This window comes from Linepithema humile, chromosome 7, assembly GCF_040581485.1.
Source record: "Linepithema humile isolate Giens D197 chromosome 7, Lhum_UNIL_v1.0, whole genome shotgun sequence".
Lineage (NCBI taxonomy): Eukaryota > Metazoa > Arthropoda > Insecta > Hymenoptera > Formicidae > Linepithema > Linepithema humile.
Window position 1 is genome coordinate 37,866 of NC_090134.1, and position 16,949 is coordinate 54,814.

Here is a 16,949-nt window from a genome sequence, read left to right on the forward strand (position 1 = left end):
AACGCGAGATTCTGCTGCACAGCTGTTTTCTCTCTCTCTCTCTCTCTCTCTCTCTCTCTCTCTCTCTCTCTCTCTCTCTCTCTCTCTCTCTTTTTTTTTTTCTTTTAGATCGCTGAATGCAACCGATATTTTCAGTATATCGTTTTTAGAAATTGATTACATGTTTTATACAATCGTTATACATTATGCGATAATAAGACGGGGGAGGAATCACGTTTCGTTGCAATTTACTAACATATTGTCTGTAACGTTCGCTACATTCGAGTTGGCTGTGATAGTGAGGCAATTTTCGCCACTTTGTTATAAATTCGTTAGGACGATTTTTCAACGGATAAGATTTAATTCTGTTTAAAAGCACATGTAATGCTTCAAGCGCGTTAATATACGCAACGTACACATTTTTAGCGTACTTTGTAATATACATTTATGTACTTTTTCTACAATTGTAATTACGATTTATATGAACATTTGTCACAAGAAATAAGTATACCTGTTGCAATTGCTAATCGCTTACTCGCCTTTATCCTGTAACAAAGGACATCATAAACTGTGAATGGTAATCGTGCAGATAAATTCGCAGAACAATTGGACCGGATAATGAAAATTATGCACTGGTGTAATGAGGATGTGCTGATTGAAAGCGTTCGACTACGGAGCGTCGACTTTTTAGACAACACATGCCATCTGTCGGTAGCACGCCATGATACTTAAACGCGCGAAAAACGATTGATGAATCACGCGCGCTCGCACAATGCATAATAATAAAAAATATATATAAATAAATAAATCTTTTATTATCTTCCAATGGATAATAATAAACAGATTATTATCTTGAAAAATTTAACTGAACGATATATAGAAACAATGATATATGTATATATATGTATATATATATATATATATAATATACATTTTACATCAAAATTTATTGAAGGAATGGGCGATTATACAATGGGTAATGATTAAAAAAAGTTGTATATAAATAATCGATTATTGTTATTGTACGCTTATTTGTCATTGCTTATTAAACACGATCGCTAAATTCAGAGATAAAACTTTTATATAATTATCTGCACACAAGGCTACTCCTACGATATTTTGTATAAATTAAAACGCGATAACATCATCATCTTGCACATACCATTAAACAAATTTTCGTATATTTTTAGAAAGATTGTTAGGTAGATTGAAGATGTATTGTATAATATACATAATATATTATTTCATACGATTACTTTTTCGTCATGCTAGATACAATCGCTAATGATTTCTATTTATCTCATTTTTGGTACTTAGAACAAAATTTGATATATGAAGAATTACATATGTAATTAATCTTCTCTGTTCAACGACCAAGTCATTTATTTGTTTATATCGCACATATTATTATGCATTCCTTTTACTATTAGAAATATATATGTCAATGATATATTAAGACTGGATAGATAAATTTCACTTATATTAATATAGTAGCTTCTCTTATACTTTGGTATTATAAATAAATAATACCTTCTCAATTTTAAAGTAATTCGATCTTAAAATATTTAGAGGTAACAACAAAGATCTTTTTTTTAAATATTACAAATAAAAAAATATAATTCTTTCCATTGCTTTTCAGCAAGTTATCACATATACATAACTTGCATATATTTTTAAAATTAAATGCTTTCTCTATCTGCGTCCATCGATGTTTCGTAACTGATGGTACAGCCGATAAAAATAATTCTATGTGCAAAACTAAACGGATAAATTTATAAATTGATAATTTTGTTCTACATTTTCGACCATGCTTATTTTTGCACATATTTATAGAATCATCTTCTTCTTGGCTACACCATCGATCGCGGTATCTCCTAAAGCGCACGTCGTGTAAATGTTAATAATTTATATCTATTTAATTTCTCTTCATGGGATTGCAGATATTTTCACATGTATCCAACATGTACTGTGATTGTATCGATAAAGTGGCGAAACAAAATGGGGGAGGAATATATATGTAAATCAATCCCAATCGTCTGTCACAGAGCACACTTATCTACGTCATTTGTCGGAATCAATCGATAATATCGAGACTCAATCATCATTTATCATTCTATACATTGCCTCACAATTAATACTGGAGCAGAATTTTAGAAAATAATTAAAATAATTAAAAAATTAGAGAAAATAATTAGTAATACTTACACTGAATTATAGAATTAGCCAAATTAAAATGTACTGTGTGCAACATGATTAAACAATACATTATTATCCACATTTAATATTGCACCTCTAATGCGACCTTGTCATCAACTTCCGCCTTTACTCCACGGCTGTTCAGTGGCAGATGCAAACATCAAGTAGAAACAATTAGTAGCCATATTTATTCCCGCTGCCATCCAGAAAACCATATGCCAACGTGCAAGAGTTTCCTGTAAAATCCGGAAAAAATGCATACATCTATATCTCAATAAATATTTGAAGCCAGAAACGCGATAGATACTAACATGTCCTTGTACTATACTGCCAATAACGTATGGCGCCAAGAAACCGCATGCATTTGATGCTGCATTTGTCAATCCGTACAAGGTACCCGCGTAACGTGGCGCCAACGCGATATGATTCATCTGATTTCCGGCGTACACCGCGCCCTGAAGAGAGCCCGGTCCGGCAAGCATCAGCATCACCGTCATGCGGTCACATCCAGCCCAGATAGCACCCAAAAAACTGAGACTGGGCCCCAATGAGGCCACCGTGTTCCATAATTTAAATGAAGCCAAAGGCGAGATCATTCGACGAGCGAGAAGAGCGTCTGCGAAGCTCGAGATGCCGAGTCCTACTAACCAGGCGCTCAAGTAAGGCAACGCCGAAAGAAATGCGTTCTGTTGTACATTCAAATGCAAAATTTTGTCCATATAAGTCGGCAGCTCGGTCAAGAGAGTGTAAAAGGCCCAGGATTGCCCGCACTGCGTAATAGTAATGGCCCATATAGGCAGAGAGGTGAAGACAGAGAACCATGGTACTCCCAGATCATCATCCTATTGTTAAGTTATAAACTTATTAAACTAAATGCAGCAATATTTTCGCACAAATATTTACATATTAAACATAATACTGACCTCGTCTTTTTTCTCAACGCTAGCTTCAATATACGCCTTTTCAGAAGGATCAATTCTCGCATGTTGCGCAGGAGTATCGTATATGAATATCAACCAGAACGCATACCACATCAGACCGAGTCCTCCAAATAAATAAAATGCAAGAGGCCAACCACCCCATAATTCTAAGGAGCATAACCAGCCGCTCACCGGTAATGAAATAACAGTTCCGAAATTCGAACCTGAGAAAAATATCACAAGTATTTTTAAGTTTATTATTTCTTTATAATCAAGATAATTTATATGTGGCTATTGAAGGTAGAAACAAATTACCTGCGTAGACTATAGCAGCAAATTTACTTCTTTCTAGCGGAGGTACCCAATGTGCTAACATACTATGCATTGCGGGAAATGTTACTCCCTATGTATATAATATTATGAAAAAAGTGCACATAATTTTGCATATATTGTAAAAAGTAATATGAAATCGAAATGTTTACCTCGGTAAATCCCTCTGCAACTCGTACAACTAAGAATGGTACCAAACCCCAGTATGCGGCAAAAGGGCTTATCACAGTCAGAACAGCAGTCAGAAATACTCCCAGACCGTAAATTAATTTGCCTCCCATTTTTTCAGCCATCCTGCCACCGGGAACGTTTGTAATGACATATCCAAGGAAGAATGCTCCTAATATAATACCTTGTGTCTTCTCATCCCAAGCAAATTCTCCTGCGCTCTGAAATATAAAAAATTAATATTAATTTATAAAATAATTTAAAATATTACAATATAATAGACTTATTCATAAGAAGAGATTCAACTTTTTAACTCTGAAATCAAAACGGAAACTATATACTGTATCTTAGTGCAAATTAAAGCAAAAAACTATAAAAAATATTTATGTAGACAGACCATATCATATACCATATATTAATACAAAGAAATGTGTCATAATACAACATACGTGCGTCAGGTTTATATATCACAGTCACGTAAAGAGTGATAGTTTGAATGACACATGAGATGATAATTAATATCTCAATGATACATAATAGCTTTCAGATCGTAAAATTTCAAAATAATGTAATGTAATAAAACTAAACTAATTATTTAGAATAAAATATATTTACCGGTATAAAAGTCCCATTTATTGGCTTGGTTTTAGGACAAACATCGCTAGTATCATTGTCATCAGTATGTGGTATCGCTGTCTGATTAACCATAGAGACAATGGCTACTGATAAATTGACCCTCATAGCATATACAAGAGCAAAGCCGAGAAAACCAAGGAAACCCAATGTATGGCGTGCTTTTATGCATGATTTAGTGTCTGCTGGAAACTGCGATTTGTTAGCTGAAAGAATATTATTATTAAGAATATGAGTACATTGTTAGCAAAGAAATTAAAATATATTATTTGTCAATAATCTTGAAAAAGAATTCTTATTAAAGAATTCTTCTATTTAAACCTAACAATTCAAAAACTTTTTGAATGTTTTGATGCATAATACATCTTTGGTTATAATACAGTCGGTATTTAAAAAAAAAGCATTAATTTGTACCAAGTTATATATATATATATTGGTTGGTTTTTGAAGTACATTAGTTGGAAACAAATTCATCTAAGATTTTAATAGCAGATACATACAAATCCTCTCATTACTACTATTTTCAAAATGAGAATCGTTAATTTTTTATTTATTTCTTTGAAACAGCATTTATTGAAAACGAAATATAAATATATGTAAATTTAGTCAATAAAAAATAAATCTAATATATCTAAAATATCTGATATGTTTTAATCTAAAACCTTGACATTTCTTGCAGAGAAATATAAGATAGTTATGATGTAACGTTTGATATCATCAGCTGTCATTAATCATATAAAAATACGAAATTATATTCTTCCGTAATATCAACGGTCAACTGCGCCTTTTGCGTCATCGTGAACATCGTTATCATCCCTTTGTTTCCAAACAATGTACCGCGATACTGTGTCGACACAAACACTGTCATTTGCGGGAGAACAATATGTAATTATGCAAATGGTAAGTGTACAGGTACGCGGATGTAGCTTTAGAAATCAGACGGACCTTGTTCGAGAGAATCGTTGATACAGAGGGGCTGATCGTCCCTAGAGACGCTCGGATCCAGTACTTCCATGATGTCTATGGTTTTCCTCGCAGTTGTCGCTCTACGATGATCTCACACTTTCACGATGACTCACTACGGTTCTAGGCATCGAGAAATTAAGTTTTTATTCCGCTCTCCCTATTACACACGGCCAGTTGTTACGGCTGGTTACGGCCGTCTTGCGCTCGAGACAGACCTGTCACTCGCTCGCGCGGAACATTATAAAATAGTGGGACGAATTCCGCACATGCGCTGTAACGCAAACGGAGCAAGACAAGCTACACTTGCGTCCTTCAACTTTTTCAGCCAGAGAACGCCTAATCGCGTCCTCTCACTGACACCAGAGCACGTGATTAGGCGTCTTCTGGCTATTGCTAAAAACAAAGTACACGATTAAGCGTTCTCTGGCGACGTATTTCAGAGTTACATCTGTCAGACAACTCTAAATGCAAACATAGAATTTTTAAACTGATGTATATATAACTATAAAATATAATTTTGTAAAAATATAATATAATATTATTGCGCTTAACCGATACTCTTATCATATCACAACGCGATTCTCTGATTCGATAAGGTTACTCGAGGGATGGTTTACACAAGCAGCATCAGGTGATATACGAATGTCTGGCCTGTCTTTTGCGAGAATTGTTATAGGAGGTTTTGCGAAGCGCAGTTTAGAAGACACCAAGAAGTTTATCATCAGGTCTTTGAAATTTTTTATATTATGTGATCTGCAATTAGTAATGTCACCGCTCTTTAATTATCTCCGCACTTCGCACAGACATTCTTTTAACAGCCGCGAGCGCTAGTGCTGCTCTAATACTTATTTGATACATGTTTTTTATTATGTATGCTCGCATTATCGTCGCGTTTGTAAGATTCAGTCATTTCGTCGTATAAAAAATCGAAGAAGATGAATCGTCATCCTAATCCTGATTATAAAAATCGCAATGAACCGCAAGTTGAATTGGAGAGTCAATTTGTTATGCGGTTGCCACCGGTATGTTTATCGCATTGAAATGTTATAACCTCGTATTTAGATTCAATTAGTTTTTCATTGATTAAAAGTTCAATATTATAAGCAATCAATTGTTTTTTCTCTTTAAGGAACCTTCCAGAGTACTAAGAGAAGCATTACGTAGCAGTTTGCCTTTAAAAGACAGATTAACTATAAAATTAGAGAATGATATGCGCTATGGTGAAGTTAAATTTGACCACTGGTTACTCCACGCTAAGGTTGATCTTGTTGTTATCATTTATCACATTGTTCACTTGAAATCATTGGACATTTATTTATCAAAAATATTCTTGCTTAGGTTGTGGATTTACCAACAATAGTGGAATCTTTAAAAACTATTGATAACAAAAGTTTTTACAAAACTGCTGATATATGCCAGGTAAGATGAGAAAGATTTTACAATGTAACAAAAGACTGGATAAAGTAAGATAAAAAGCTATGAAGATATAAAGATATAAAAATAAAGATAGAATAATTATTAACAACAATGAAAAGAAAATTATATATATATAATTTATTTTTGTTACATCTCTTGTGTACTTTTTACATTTCTCGAGTCAATAAATTATCCAATTAAATGTTTATACAATATTATTACATTATTTTTTTCTATAATATTGCTGCAGATGCTAATATGCAAAGAGGAGGATGATCATACTGCGACAGATGAGGAATCTCCTGTTAAGCAGAAAAAGAAAGATCCAAATAAGGTTGATAAAAAGTTTCTTTGGCCTCACGGTATAACACCACCTACTAAAAATGTAAGACGCCGGAGATTCAGAAAAACTTTGAAAAAAAAATATGTGGAGGCACCAGAAATCGAGAAAGAAGTTAAACGTTTGTTACGAGTAGACAATGATGCCGTTAATGTTAAATGGGAAGTGATATGTGAAGATGAAGACCAATCAAAACCAAGTAAAGTATCATCGTCTGGTACAGTTAAAACTAAAAGGGAAAGTATTAATGGAAACACATCTCAAAGTCTGGATGTCGGTAAGTAATTTTAATATTGCTTATAAAAACAGGAATTTTTTATTTTATAATTCATATTCCAGCTGAACATGATATATTTGGTGAACCCGTAAGTGACAGCGAAGACGATGATGAAGAACCAAACATAAATGTGATGGAACTTGATGAGAATAGTCGTTCTGCGGATAGTAGAGTTTCAGATTCTAATTCAATGCAAGCTACATATTCTGAAAAATCAAGTAACAATGCAACAACAAGTAGCGGATTAGTTACTGAATTCAGTAAAGAAATGTTCCAAAATGATAACAATGGCGATGTAGAAACCGAAAAGCAAGACGAGACTGTTCCGTCAAAAGCCCAAAAATTAGAGCAGTTTCATGCTGATTATATTATTACAGAAAATTATACAGAATCGCCATCGGTATCTGTGTCTAAAGGTAATTTTAAACAAATATTAGTTACACCTGTAAGGACGATATAAATCTTTAACTTCTATCTGATTGTAAAAAATATAGATACGCGTCTTGCTACTCTTCACGCGGAATTGTCAGCATTGCGACAAAGAAGGCAACAACAAGAGATTGAAATTGCTAATATTGAAAATGTCAAACTGAGGCAGCGATTCCAAGAAATATTAGATAATTTGTTGACTCAAGAAATGCAAAAAGTACAAGAGGTATGAAGAAAAGTAATGCGCATATGTATTTCATTACATTTAACAATTGTTCTAATTCTGTTTTTTTAAATTTCAGATACAAGATTTAGAATTGGAATAGAAAATGCAGTTAATGTTTCATGCAAATTACATATAAACTATCAAATTTTATTCAATAATTACATTGCAATTAACTTATTGTATATAAAATATAAACAATTATATTATACTTTTTTAATAAACATTCAATATTGAACAATAAAAAATGAAAAAAATAGACACATTTAAATGGGATATCTCTTTTGACTTGTTAATGACTTTTTAATTAACGATTTTTAATGACTTTTTGATGATAGCATTTTGTAGCATAGAAACATAAATTATAAACAGCCTTATTTTTGCAAAACTTTTACTAAGAGCTGTTGTTAAATTTACGAAGATAAATATTTTCTTCCATATAACTGAGCTTTTTTCTCAAATCCTGCAGACTTAATAGGAGTATTTAACTTGTAAAATGGATTCATAGAGTACTGAAAAAGAAAGATATTGGCATAAGTATCTTAGCGTAATAAACCTATTACAGAATATATGCATAATTAAATGGAAACGGATAATTCTATATCATAGAAATAATAATTACCTTTATATAAGTTTCATACATTTCGTTAAAAAAATTCTTTATTCCATCCTCATTCTTACTATCGTGCACCATGATAAATCGAATGTGAGTTGCTGTCACAAACGCACTGACGAACCATTGATTAAACTTATCCACGACTTTCAAATGCATGTTTGTTGTTTTCCATGTATGTTCATCCACAAGGTCGAGTGCTGCATGTGCAATGAATTGATTTAAGTGCGAATGATCCTCTTTCTGAAAAAAAAAAACCAATATATACATCAACGCAAAATCAAAGCACAAGCTTTAAAACTAACCTTCGCGTCTTTCCCGGCATTGTTGAATTCTATTTCAAATAACGGGTTATCGGCATGGCCAACGATTGCGAAATAATAATTAGCAGTCATCGCAGGTGGTGATTAATAACGTTATCACTATTCACACTGTAATACGTCAGCTCTTCTGTCAACGTCAATCCGTCACACATAACACAGCCATATTGATTTATATAAATGCGAGAAATACGCGAGACGATGCGCTGTATATGTGTGTAAAGACGGTAAAGCCTGAAAAAATAATATACGCTTGGTTAGAAAAAAAGAAGGTTATAACATTTTTTTATTCGATGAGTTTCGGAACGCACTAAAACGTAAATCGTAGGGTCGTTAGCCGACTGCACTGTTATCGACGACAAAGTGCAGTAGGACAATTACTGCAAGTGCGTAGCATCGTCGAATTGTCGCTCTCGGTGAGTGGCGAATCGCGCATATGTCATTGGCTACCATCTAATTAGCCTTCGCATAATAATAGAGTATCGAAATCGCGGAAAACACGGATAAATGCTGGAAACGTCGCGCAATAACGATTGCTCGCACCAGGCGACGATTGGCGGTGAGCGAGAAGAATAATGCTGACGAGTATGTAATTTGGTTCTGGCGATAATGAGGAGGTTGTGTTTGGCATTACGCGATACGACACGCATACAGGCATCATTTCGGACGCCGTATCGCCGTCGTCACCTCCTCCGCGCACGACGTTTCCTGTACCGATGTGATATGGACTTATCGGTGATGTCTACCATGCATATACGTCAGTGCATTATAAAGCAGAATGGAGAAAGCCTCAATACTCGAACCGGTGCGTACACATACACTCGCTGCAAGAGCCATCGATTGCTATCTACTGAATCTGCAAAAAGCCGGGATGCCTTTTGTATTTGTTCACGCGGCACTCATAATAACACTCGCGGGATGATAATCTCGTGGAAACATTCACACACGGAAATTCCGCGCGCAGTTGCCATTCGAATAGTTTGCAGACGTATCGGTTTCTTAATCTGTAATTGATTCTTAACCCGATGACATTCAATTTTGCATCCGGCATTCTCGACAGTGTAAACACAATTTCATAGTACTTGGCACTTCTTGGAAGATCAAGGATATACCTGTCAGAGGCATCCAAAGCATATATTAAGTTTTCTGACGAATTATGTGATTCATACAGTAGTGAAATAGGATAAATGTTTTAATATTTTTTATCAACAATAAGTAATAATTCGTGGATAAAATTGTTTTATTTTTAAGTATAAAAATTAAGTGCAATCTTTGTACAATTATGTGAGTAAATTGTACATTTATTTTATAAATAGTGAATTTTATGAACTTAGTATTCTTTTAATATTTTAACAAAGAGAATAATTTATAACAAGTGGAACAAATGTACTTGTGCAATGCAATCTTATGTCATTTCTTATGGATATTCACAAACCACATGCCCTCTTTTCAGATAATGTAATATGACTATGAGATATGGATGACCTTGCTTTGAATGTGTGCCATTGCTTTATTATTTAATATGTAATATGTACTTGTATGTAATGCACTGCATTGTATAACAACAGGTGGTACATTACATATTTACTATTTTCATTATATAATAGTAAGTTGTACAATATATATTGCTATTTTTCATGTTCCCACTTAAGCTTGCTGATGCATTCGTAATAATTGTCTACTTGGAGATAACGTTTTATACGCTTAGCAGTATGCACAGACAGCATCAGCAGTAGTGAGACAGAGTCGAATCAGATAACATCAAGCTGGAAGTTATCCATTGTGAGTTGTTTATATATTACAAAAATACAGCATTCTAAAAGTTAAATATATAGGAAAAACGTTATTTCCAAGTAATTTTCATTGTTTCTTTTTTTTTTAATCAGATGTTATATTATTATAAATAATGTACCTTATGTTTTTAAAATTATTTTAGTTTCAGATCCAGATCTCTGAATTGAAGAGTTTATATCATATCAAGTAACAAAGACTTATTCACTCTATTGCATTTAAATAAAAAATTGGTATTGTTTACCAATTTTTTGGACTATACATAAAAATAAAAAGGAAAAAATATACTTCAAAGATTATTTATCTTTTTGTAATTAACAAGCTTACAAAATGGCCTTGATGAGTTTTTTGTCTTATCAAAACATCCTGTTTATCGGGTATGTATATGAAAAAATGTATGATGAATAATGAAACATTAAATAAGTTTATTCCACAAGTTTAATACTAAAGCATACATTGTATTGTACATTTGCCAACTGATATATATATATATATATATATATATATATATATATATATATATATATATATATATATAACAACATTAATTTTCTACAAAACATAAATATAAAAGAACATTATATTGGAATTAATATATTAATAACATTAATTCATATAAAATACTATTAAACGTGTACAAAAAAAAAATTTATACATATTATATAACTTAATTGGAGAATCTTGATAACGGTCATATTAAAGATAAAAAATGTATCCCAGATAAATATATTGTATTAATAACACCTTAAAAGCTTTCGGTATTATTTTATTTACTTAGCTTAGATTATTGATATACTTTACACAAGCAACGCTCTTTCGCGCGCGCGCGCGCGCGCGCGTGTGTGTGTGTGTGTGTGTGTTTGTGTATGTAATATATTGTGTTTGCGATTTTATTCATATATTGTAATTTTATCTCCGATTTTATTTATACAATTGTAATTTTATCTCCGATTTTATTTATACAGGTGTCCCAAACCTTCCGTATTATTCTATATATTGTAACATCACATAAAATTTTGTAGCAATTATTTTCAAATTTTCATTTATTTTGATTAATAGTTACACTGAAGATAATTTTATAATTGATCAAAATTTGTGAATATTTCTAAATATAGTTATATTTAGAATAAACAACTCTAATCATAGCTTACTTTTGTTTGATATATGTATATAAAACTGTATATTCAGATAGTGTAATTTTTTGATTGTACATAATTAAGTTTTGATTGTTAATAATTGGAGAATGTTGATAAGGGCATCACATCAGAGATAAGACAAATATATAAATAGATACACTGTAGCATTGTAAAAGCTTTCAGTAATAGTCAGTGTTACTTATACTTAATACAAGACAACACTCTTGCTTCAATAAAATTAATCATAAAGTAAATACTAATTTTATGCTTTTAATATTTTAGAGAGCAGTAACAAAATAATATATCATCCATTCTTAGAAGCAAAAATGAGTACGAACAAGACTATAATCTATACTAAAGTCTTTATAACATTGTTGAGCTGAATTGCAATTTGTTATATATCATGGTGCAACAGCGGCTTTCTGGTTTTGATGGTAAATATCTTAATTAAATTTATATCTCTAAGTAGATTTATATTTCGGTCTGCATACGAAAAAACGTCAAAACAATAAATATTAAAAGGTTCAATTTTATGTATTTAACTATAAGAATAATATTTTATGATGAAGCTATCGTAAGACCCGTCATGCATTAACACGTTGATTACCATGATTATCAGCCGCAACCGGCGTTATTAAATTTTTTTAAATGTTTAGAATAAATAACGGAGCAATTCTTTTTTTCAATTTTGGCAGTTTTCTGCCACTTGAAATTCAGTAACTTGGATAATATCAACCGAATACATATAACATATAATACATTATAACGCTCCGGTAGGTGGTCACCGGTAGACCCCCAGATGTACACACACACACACACACACACTGAGATAACGAGATAATACACCATCAGAAACGTGATCTTTAACCATACAAAATATTTTATCACTATATTCTTTTAATGATAAAAAATTTGGCGTGCAAAAGTGAAACGTATAACGTATTCGCTGGCCAGTCAACATGTTAAGATAAAAGATAAGAGAATTATAATATAGTATAAATGGGTGTTCACTACACAACTCACAGTAGACGGTTCTATTTATAATTAAATGTATTAACTCACAATCAATTTTATCACCATAGGTGGTCGAAGTGGACGGCGGTTTATATTAACACTTGCTGCTGGAATGGTTTTCGGCTTTCTATCAGCATGTTTGCTCATTACAACCACAAGAGATGTACCGCATATGTTTAATTGGATGCCGGGTAATTCTCGTCTTTCTAGAGATCCTCATCATTATTCGGAACTGGAGACAGAAGTTAGTATACAATTCTTTTCACGCATTTTTTTACGTTTCAGTGTAAGTAAAAGATAAATTTAACTTTTCCTCAAATATTTATGCGCTTTAAGAACAGCATATTGATTTTTATCACAAATTCCAGCTTAATTTTCTAGATAATTGAATTTTCGTTGATATCAAAATCTCTGTGAAAGTTAGTACATTTTGTAAAAATGGCAAACAAGTCGAAAAAATAAGTGAGAAAGAAAGTAAATTTTTAAAATTGAAATAAGAATATAAAAATTCTCTATCTTTAACGATATAGATCGGTCCTGAAACAGAAGTGAAATTTCACGGTGATGATGAAGATTTTCATAAAGGAGAAGATAAAATAGCTCAAGATATGGCGAAAAAGGTGCGAGTTCTTTGTTGGATTATGACCGGTCCGAAGAACCACCAGAGCAAGGCTCGTCACGTGAAAGCGACATGGGGAAAACGCTGTAACATACTTCTCTTTATGAGTTCCGCGGAAGGTACATTTCAAACACTGTAACAAATAAATCGTAATATAAACGTAAACGGGAAATTAATACATTATTGTTTATTTTCAGACGCTAGCTTACCTACTGTAGTGCTGCCAGTAAAGGAAGGTAGAGATAACTTGTGGGCTAAAACCAAAGAAGCGTTTAAATACGCTTACGAAAAGTACAAAGATAAAGTAGATTGGTTCATGAAAGCCGACGATGATACGTAAGTGCATCCCATCCACGCAAGAAATCTTGTTTACAGAATATCGTATTGTTATATGTATAACCAAGAGTCGTATATTTTTCATTTTTTCAGATATGTCGTAGTCGAAAACTTACGATACATGCTATCATCGTACAATCCGAATTCGTCATTATATTTCGGCTGCAGATTTAAGCCTTTCGTGAAACAAGGCTATATGAGCGGCGGCGCGGGATATGTACTTAGTAAAGAAGGTTTACGTAAATTCGTGGAGGAGGGTTTACCCGATAAGACGAAATGCCGGCCGGACAATGGCGGTGCGGAGGACGTAGAGATGGGGAAATGTCTTGAAAAGGTCGGTGTACGCGCGATGGATAGTAGAGATCCCCATGGACGGGGTAGATTCTTTCCGTTCGTGCCGGAACACCACTTGATACCCAATCACGTGGATAAGAATTTTTGGTACTGGAAGTACATTTACTACGAAACCAAGGACGGTTTGAACTGCTGTTCGGACAGCGCTGTTTCGTTTCACTACGTGTCACCGAACATGATGTACGTCCTCGAGTATCTGATTTATCATTTGAGGCCATACGGCATCAATCACAGTTTGGAGAAGTCCTCTCCAGATCGGCCGTCTACGTTGACCGAATACTAGTCCGTACACTGTCGTAAATAGATCGTAAGGTTCTATAATTTTTATTTTATACATGATACTAGTCCATTCAAGCCAACGATATGAGTGTAATATATACTCTTGAAGAATAAAAAGTGTGATATATCGTACTTCTTAAATAAGTGAGAAATCTTCATACGCGTATAGCTCTATATTAAAGTCAGAGTGTTATATACAGTCGTATATAAACGATATAATGCAAAATAAAAGAAGGGGAGGAGGGACGTATATACTGCAAGCACAGTAGATATGCGTATTGCAAGTTCGGAAATTTTTTCTTCTTTAAAATATTAAATCATGTCTTAAAGTTTTAACACGAAATCTGATGATTTTATTTACCATAAACGTATGAATGTTACTTTAAATAAAATATAGTTTGCAAATTTTCGATTTTATTGCCAATGTACACGTCGTGGAAGATACAGTGTTTTATTTCCTGTTTTTTGTTTTTTTTAAATACGGCATAAATACTTTCACATATTCACTACACGGTTATGTAAGAAGTGCAGGCGCAGTGCCATAAAACGTATGTAAGCGAGCGAGCACTCGCACTATTAATGCACAGAGTAATTTAGTAATAAGTGCAACCGCCCGGGAAGCAAGTCTTAGTTTGATTTCCGGTCGCCACTTGCGTTCAATGTTTTCCTCGCTCATAGAACTATGAACGAGATATATCTATTGCACACATTTCTACCGTGCTTGCAACATAAAATTCTCAGTTGCAAATGCAAAATCACAATATGTAATTTTATATATATACACATAAAACTGTATTTCGTAATATTAATATAATAATGGTAATAATAATAATTTTAATAATAATAATAATAATAATCCCAATAATGACATACTACCCAGTAATAAATACTATAGATACAGAGTGAGTGTGGGTGTGTGAGTAAATTAACCAATTAATTAGGGAGTTAGGGATTCTATGTACAAGTCATATTTGTACTATGCGACTGACGCAATTGGCCACCGTGGCTCCACTCAGACGCGCCCCACATTTCTCTCTTCGTGTCTTTTCTTTTTTTTCTTTTTTCATTCAGATTTAAATTGGAGGAAAACAATGTCTTTACGTAACTGACTCTCTTTCTCTCTCGCATTTTCTCGTTTGCTTTCTTTCTCGCGCTTTCTCTCTCTCTCTCTCTCGCTCTCGCTCACTCACTCTCGCTCATTCACTCTCGCTATCTCGCACTTGCTATTTTCCCTCTTTCACTCTCAATTATCTAATCTCGGCGAGATGTCTCACTTCATAAATTATTTAAAAACAATATTTTACACTATAATGTATGTATAATATATAGAGGTCACCTAATCCGAATAAAATTTGTCAAACAGCATCGAAAAATTGCGCTAACGGGTCCAGGAAACATGATAACAGCGACCCAGTGCCGCGCGAGCATAATATAATATTATAATCGTCATACTTATCTCACACCAGGGGCTTATACGAGGCATCGCTTATAAAAAAGAAGTCCACCTCTCTTTTTCTTTTTATATCATCTATATAAAATTAAAAAACAACGTAATATCATTTATATTACTTCGTCGTCATTAATAATAAAAGCTCTGTACAAAATTTAATTTACAATTAAAAACTTTTGGTTACGTAATTTTCCTAGAGATTCTGATTTGTAATTCAACTAGCTATCGACAGAGAGGCAATTGAAAATCATTTTCTTATTATGCACTCTCTTTTTCACCATCCCCCCCCCCTCTCTCTCTCTCTCTCTCTCTCTCTCTCTCTCTCTCTCTCTCTCTCTCTCTCTCTCACACACACTCGCTCGCTCGCTCACTCGTTCACTCACGCACTCACTCACACTTTTCTCTGACACCCTCTTTCTTCCATCCCCATTCTCGCCTATCCTGTCTTTCTTTCTCGCAGTTTCTCTCACTCCTTGCATCTTCGCATCTCTGTAATACACTCGCCTCTATCATTCTGTAAGTTTCACATTTGCTTTCGCTGGTCATACTGGATGCACAATTTATTTATTTCCTTATGAAATACGAGATACGATCATAAACACAAAGTACAATCTATTTCGCCTGTTATAATAGAAAAATGGTAAAGAAGAATCGCTGTGCTTTGTTCTCGGAATTCTGCATTTTCAGCCGTTGCATTCACTGCGCGTCACCTTGTATCGTATTAATTATATCCCGAGTGAAAAAAGACTCGGTTTTCTTTACATGTGGTCGAGAAGGATCGTACTCTGTACCTAGACAATCTCTTTCTCTCTAAGTACCTAACTAACATAGTATAGGTAAAGGGCATAGGAAAATCAGTTGCTCTCGTAAAGCCCCGAGTGACGGTACGATAAGGAGTGCGTGAGAGAGGTGCACATACTGCACTACAAAGGGAGAGGGTGTGGGTCAGACGAGAGCTGCCGTCGCATGGTAGAGATGCATGAGCGCCTGTACATGCACAGGTAAGCATGACAACCGATCCTTGGTATTTGCATCCAGCGCGAGCCATGACAGTGCGTTGTACCCTTCCAATACGTATCTGTCAATCACAAATCCACACGGTAAAAACCCGATACTTAAGCTTCTAACAAACGTCCAGGGGAATGAAAATTGTCACGAGT

General features: G+C 33.7%; 5 protein-coding genes across 16 annotated transcripts in view; 2 read left to right on the forward strand and 3 right to left on the reverse strand.

Moving 5' to 3' along the window:
- Window positions 1-82: 82 nt before the first annotated feature.
- MFS10 (major facilitator superfamily transporter 10) lies at window positions 83-5,437 on the reverse strand. 3 transcript variants are annotated; one of them, XR_010891269.1, is made up of 8 exons: window positions 5,172-5,437; window positions 4,209-4,432; window positions 3,578-3,814; window positions 3,411-3,498; window positions 3,099-3,319; window positions 2,487-3,017; window positions 2,185-2,411; window positions 83-525 (listed from the first exon to the last, which is right to left on the reverse strand). XR_010891269.1 is itself a non-coding variant. In XM_012377765.2 (7 exons), the coding sequence occupies exons 1-7, from the start codon at window positions 5,239-5,241 to the stop codon at window positions 2,289-2,291; spliced, it is 1,494 nt and encodes a 497-aa protein (XP_012233188.1). In that variant the 5' UTR covers window positions 5,242-5,437; the 3' UTR covers window positions 908-2,288. The 3 variants fall into 3 exon arrangements, 1 of the variants encoding a protein (XP_012233188.1); XR_001101704.2 differs by lacking the exon at window positions 83-525 and adding an exon at window positions 908-2,116; XM_012377765.2 differs by lacking the exon at window positions 83-525 and having other exon boundaries at window positions 908-2,411.
- Window positions 5,438-5,682: 245 nt separating this feature from the next.
- Taf7 (TATA-box binding protein associated factor 7) lies at window positions 5,683-8,148 on the forward strand. The gene is made up of 7 exons (XM_012377767.2): window positions 5,683-6,214; window positions 6,322-6,450; window positions 6,531-6,611; window positions 6,859-7,225; window positions 7,288-7,641; window positions 7,720-7,880; window positions 7,957-8,148. Exons 1-7 carry the CDS (start codon window positions 6,128-6,130, stop codon window positions 7,978-7,980), a joined length of 1,203 nt encoding a protein of 400 aa, XP_012233190.1. The 5' UTR covers window positions 5,683-6,127; the 3' UTR covers window positions 7,981-8,148.
- On the reverse strand, window positions 8,007-9,032 carry Trs20 (TRAPP subunit 20). The gene is made up of 3 exons (XM_012377776.2): window positions 8,796-9,032; window positions 8,500-8,733; window positions 8,007-8,389 (listed from the first exon to the last, which is right to left on the reverse strand). The coding sequence occupies exons 1-3, from the start codon at window positions 8,883-8,885 to the stop codon at window positions 8,291-8,293; spliced, it is 423 nt and encodes a 140-aa protein (XP_012233199.1). The 5' UTR covers window positions 8,886-9,032; the 3' UTR covers window positions 8,007-8,290.
- A 441-nt stretch (window positions 9,033-9,473) lies between these two features.
- Window positions 9,474-14,471, forward strand: C1GalTA (Glycoprotein-N-acetylgalactosamine 3-beta-galactosyltransferase 1). 8 transcript variants are annotated; one of them, XM_067359488.1, is made up of 8 exons: window positions 9,474-9,615; window positions 10,264-10,592; window positions 10,747-10,978; window positions 12,020-12,171; window positions 12,820-12,995; window positions 13,282-13,489; window positions 13,568-13,706; window positions 13,800-14,471. In XM_067359488.1, the coding sequence occupies exons 4-8, from the start codon at window positions 12,141-12,143 to the stop codon at window positions 14,341-14,343; spliced, it is 1,098 nt and encodes a 365-aa protein (XP_067215589.1). In that variant the 5' UTR covers window positions 9,474-9,615; window positions 10,264-10,592; window positions 10,747-10,978; window positions 12,020-12,140; the 3' UTR covers window positions 14,344-14,471. The 8 variants fall into 8 exon arrangements, with proteins under 8 accessions (XP_067215589.1, XP_012233191.1, XP_067215591.1 ...); XM_012377768.2 differs by having other exon boundaries at window positions 10,463-10,592; XM_067359490.1 differs by lacking the exon at window positions 10,264-10,592 and having other exon boundaries at window positions 10,753-10,978.
- A 262-nt stretch (window positions 14,472-14,733) lies between these two features.
- skd (mediator complex subunit skuld) overlaps window positions 14,734-16,949 on the reverse strand; it is a 30,310-nt gene continuing 28,094 nt past the window's right edge. For all 3 annotated transcript variants that reach the window (XM_012377759.2, XM_012377760.2, XM_012377758.2), the window contains one exon: window positions 14,734-16,867. In XM_012377759.2, the coding sequence (XP_012233182.1) occupies window positions 16,735-16,867 (133 nt within the window). In that variant the 3' untranslated portion in view covers window positions 14,734-16,734. The remainder of the gene's footprint in view (window positions 16,868-16,949) is intronic.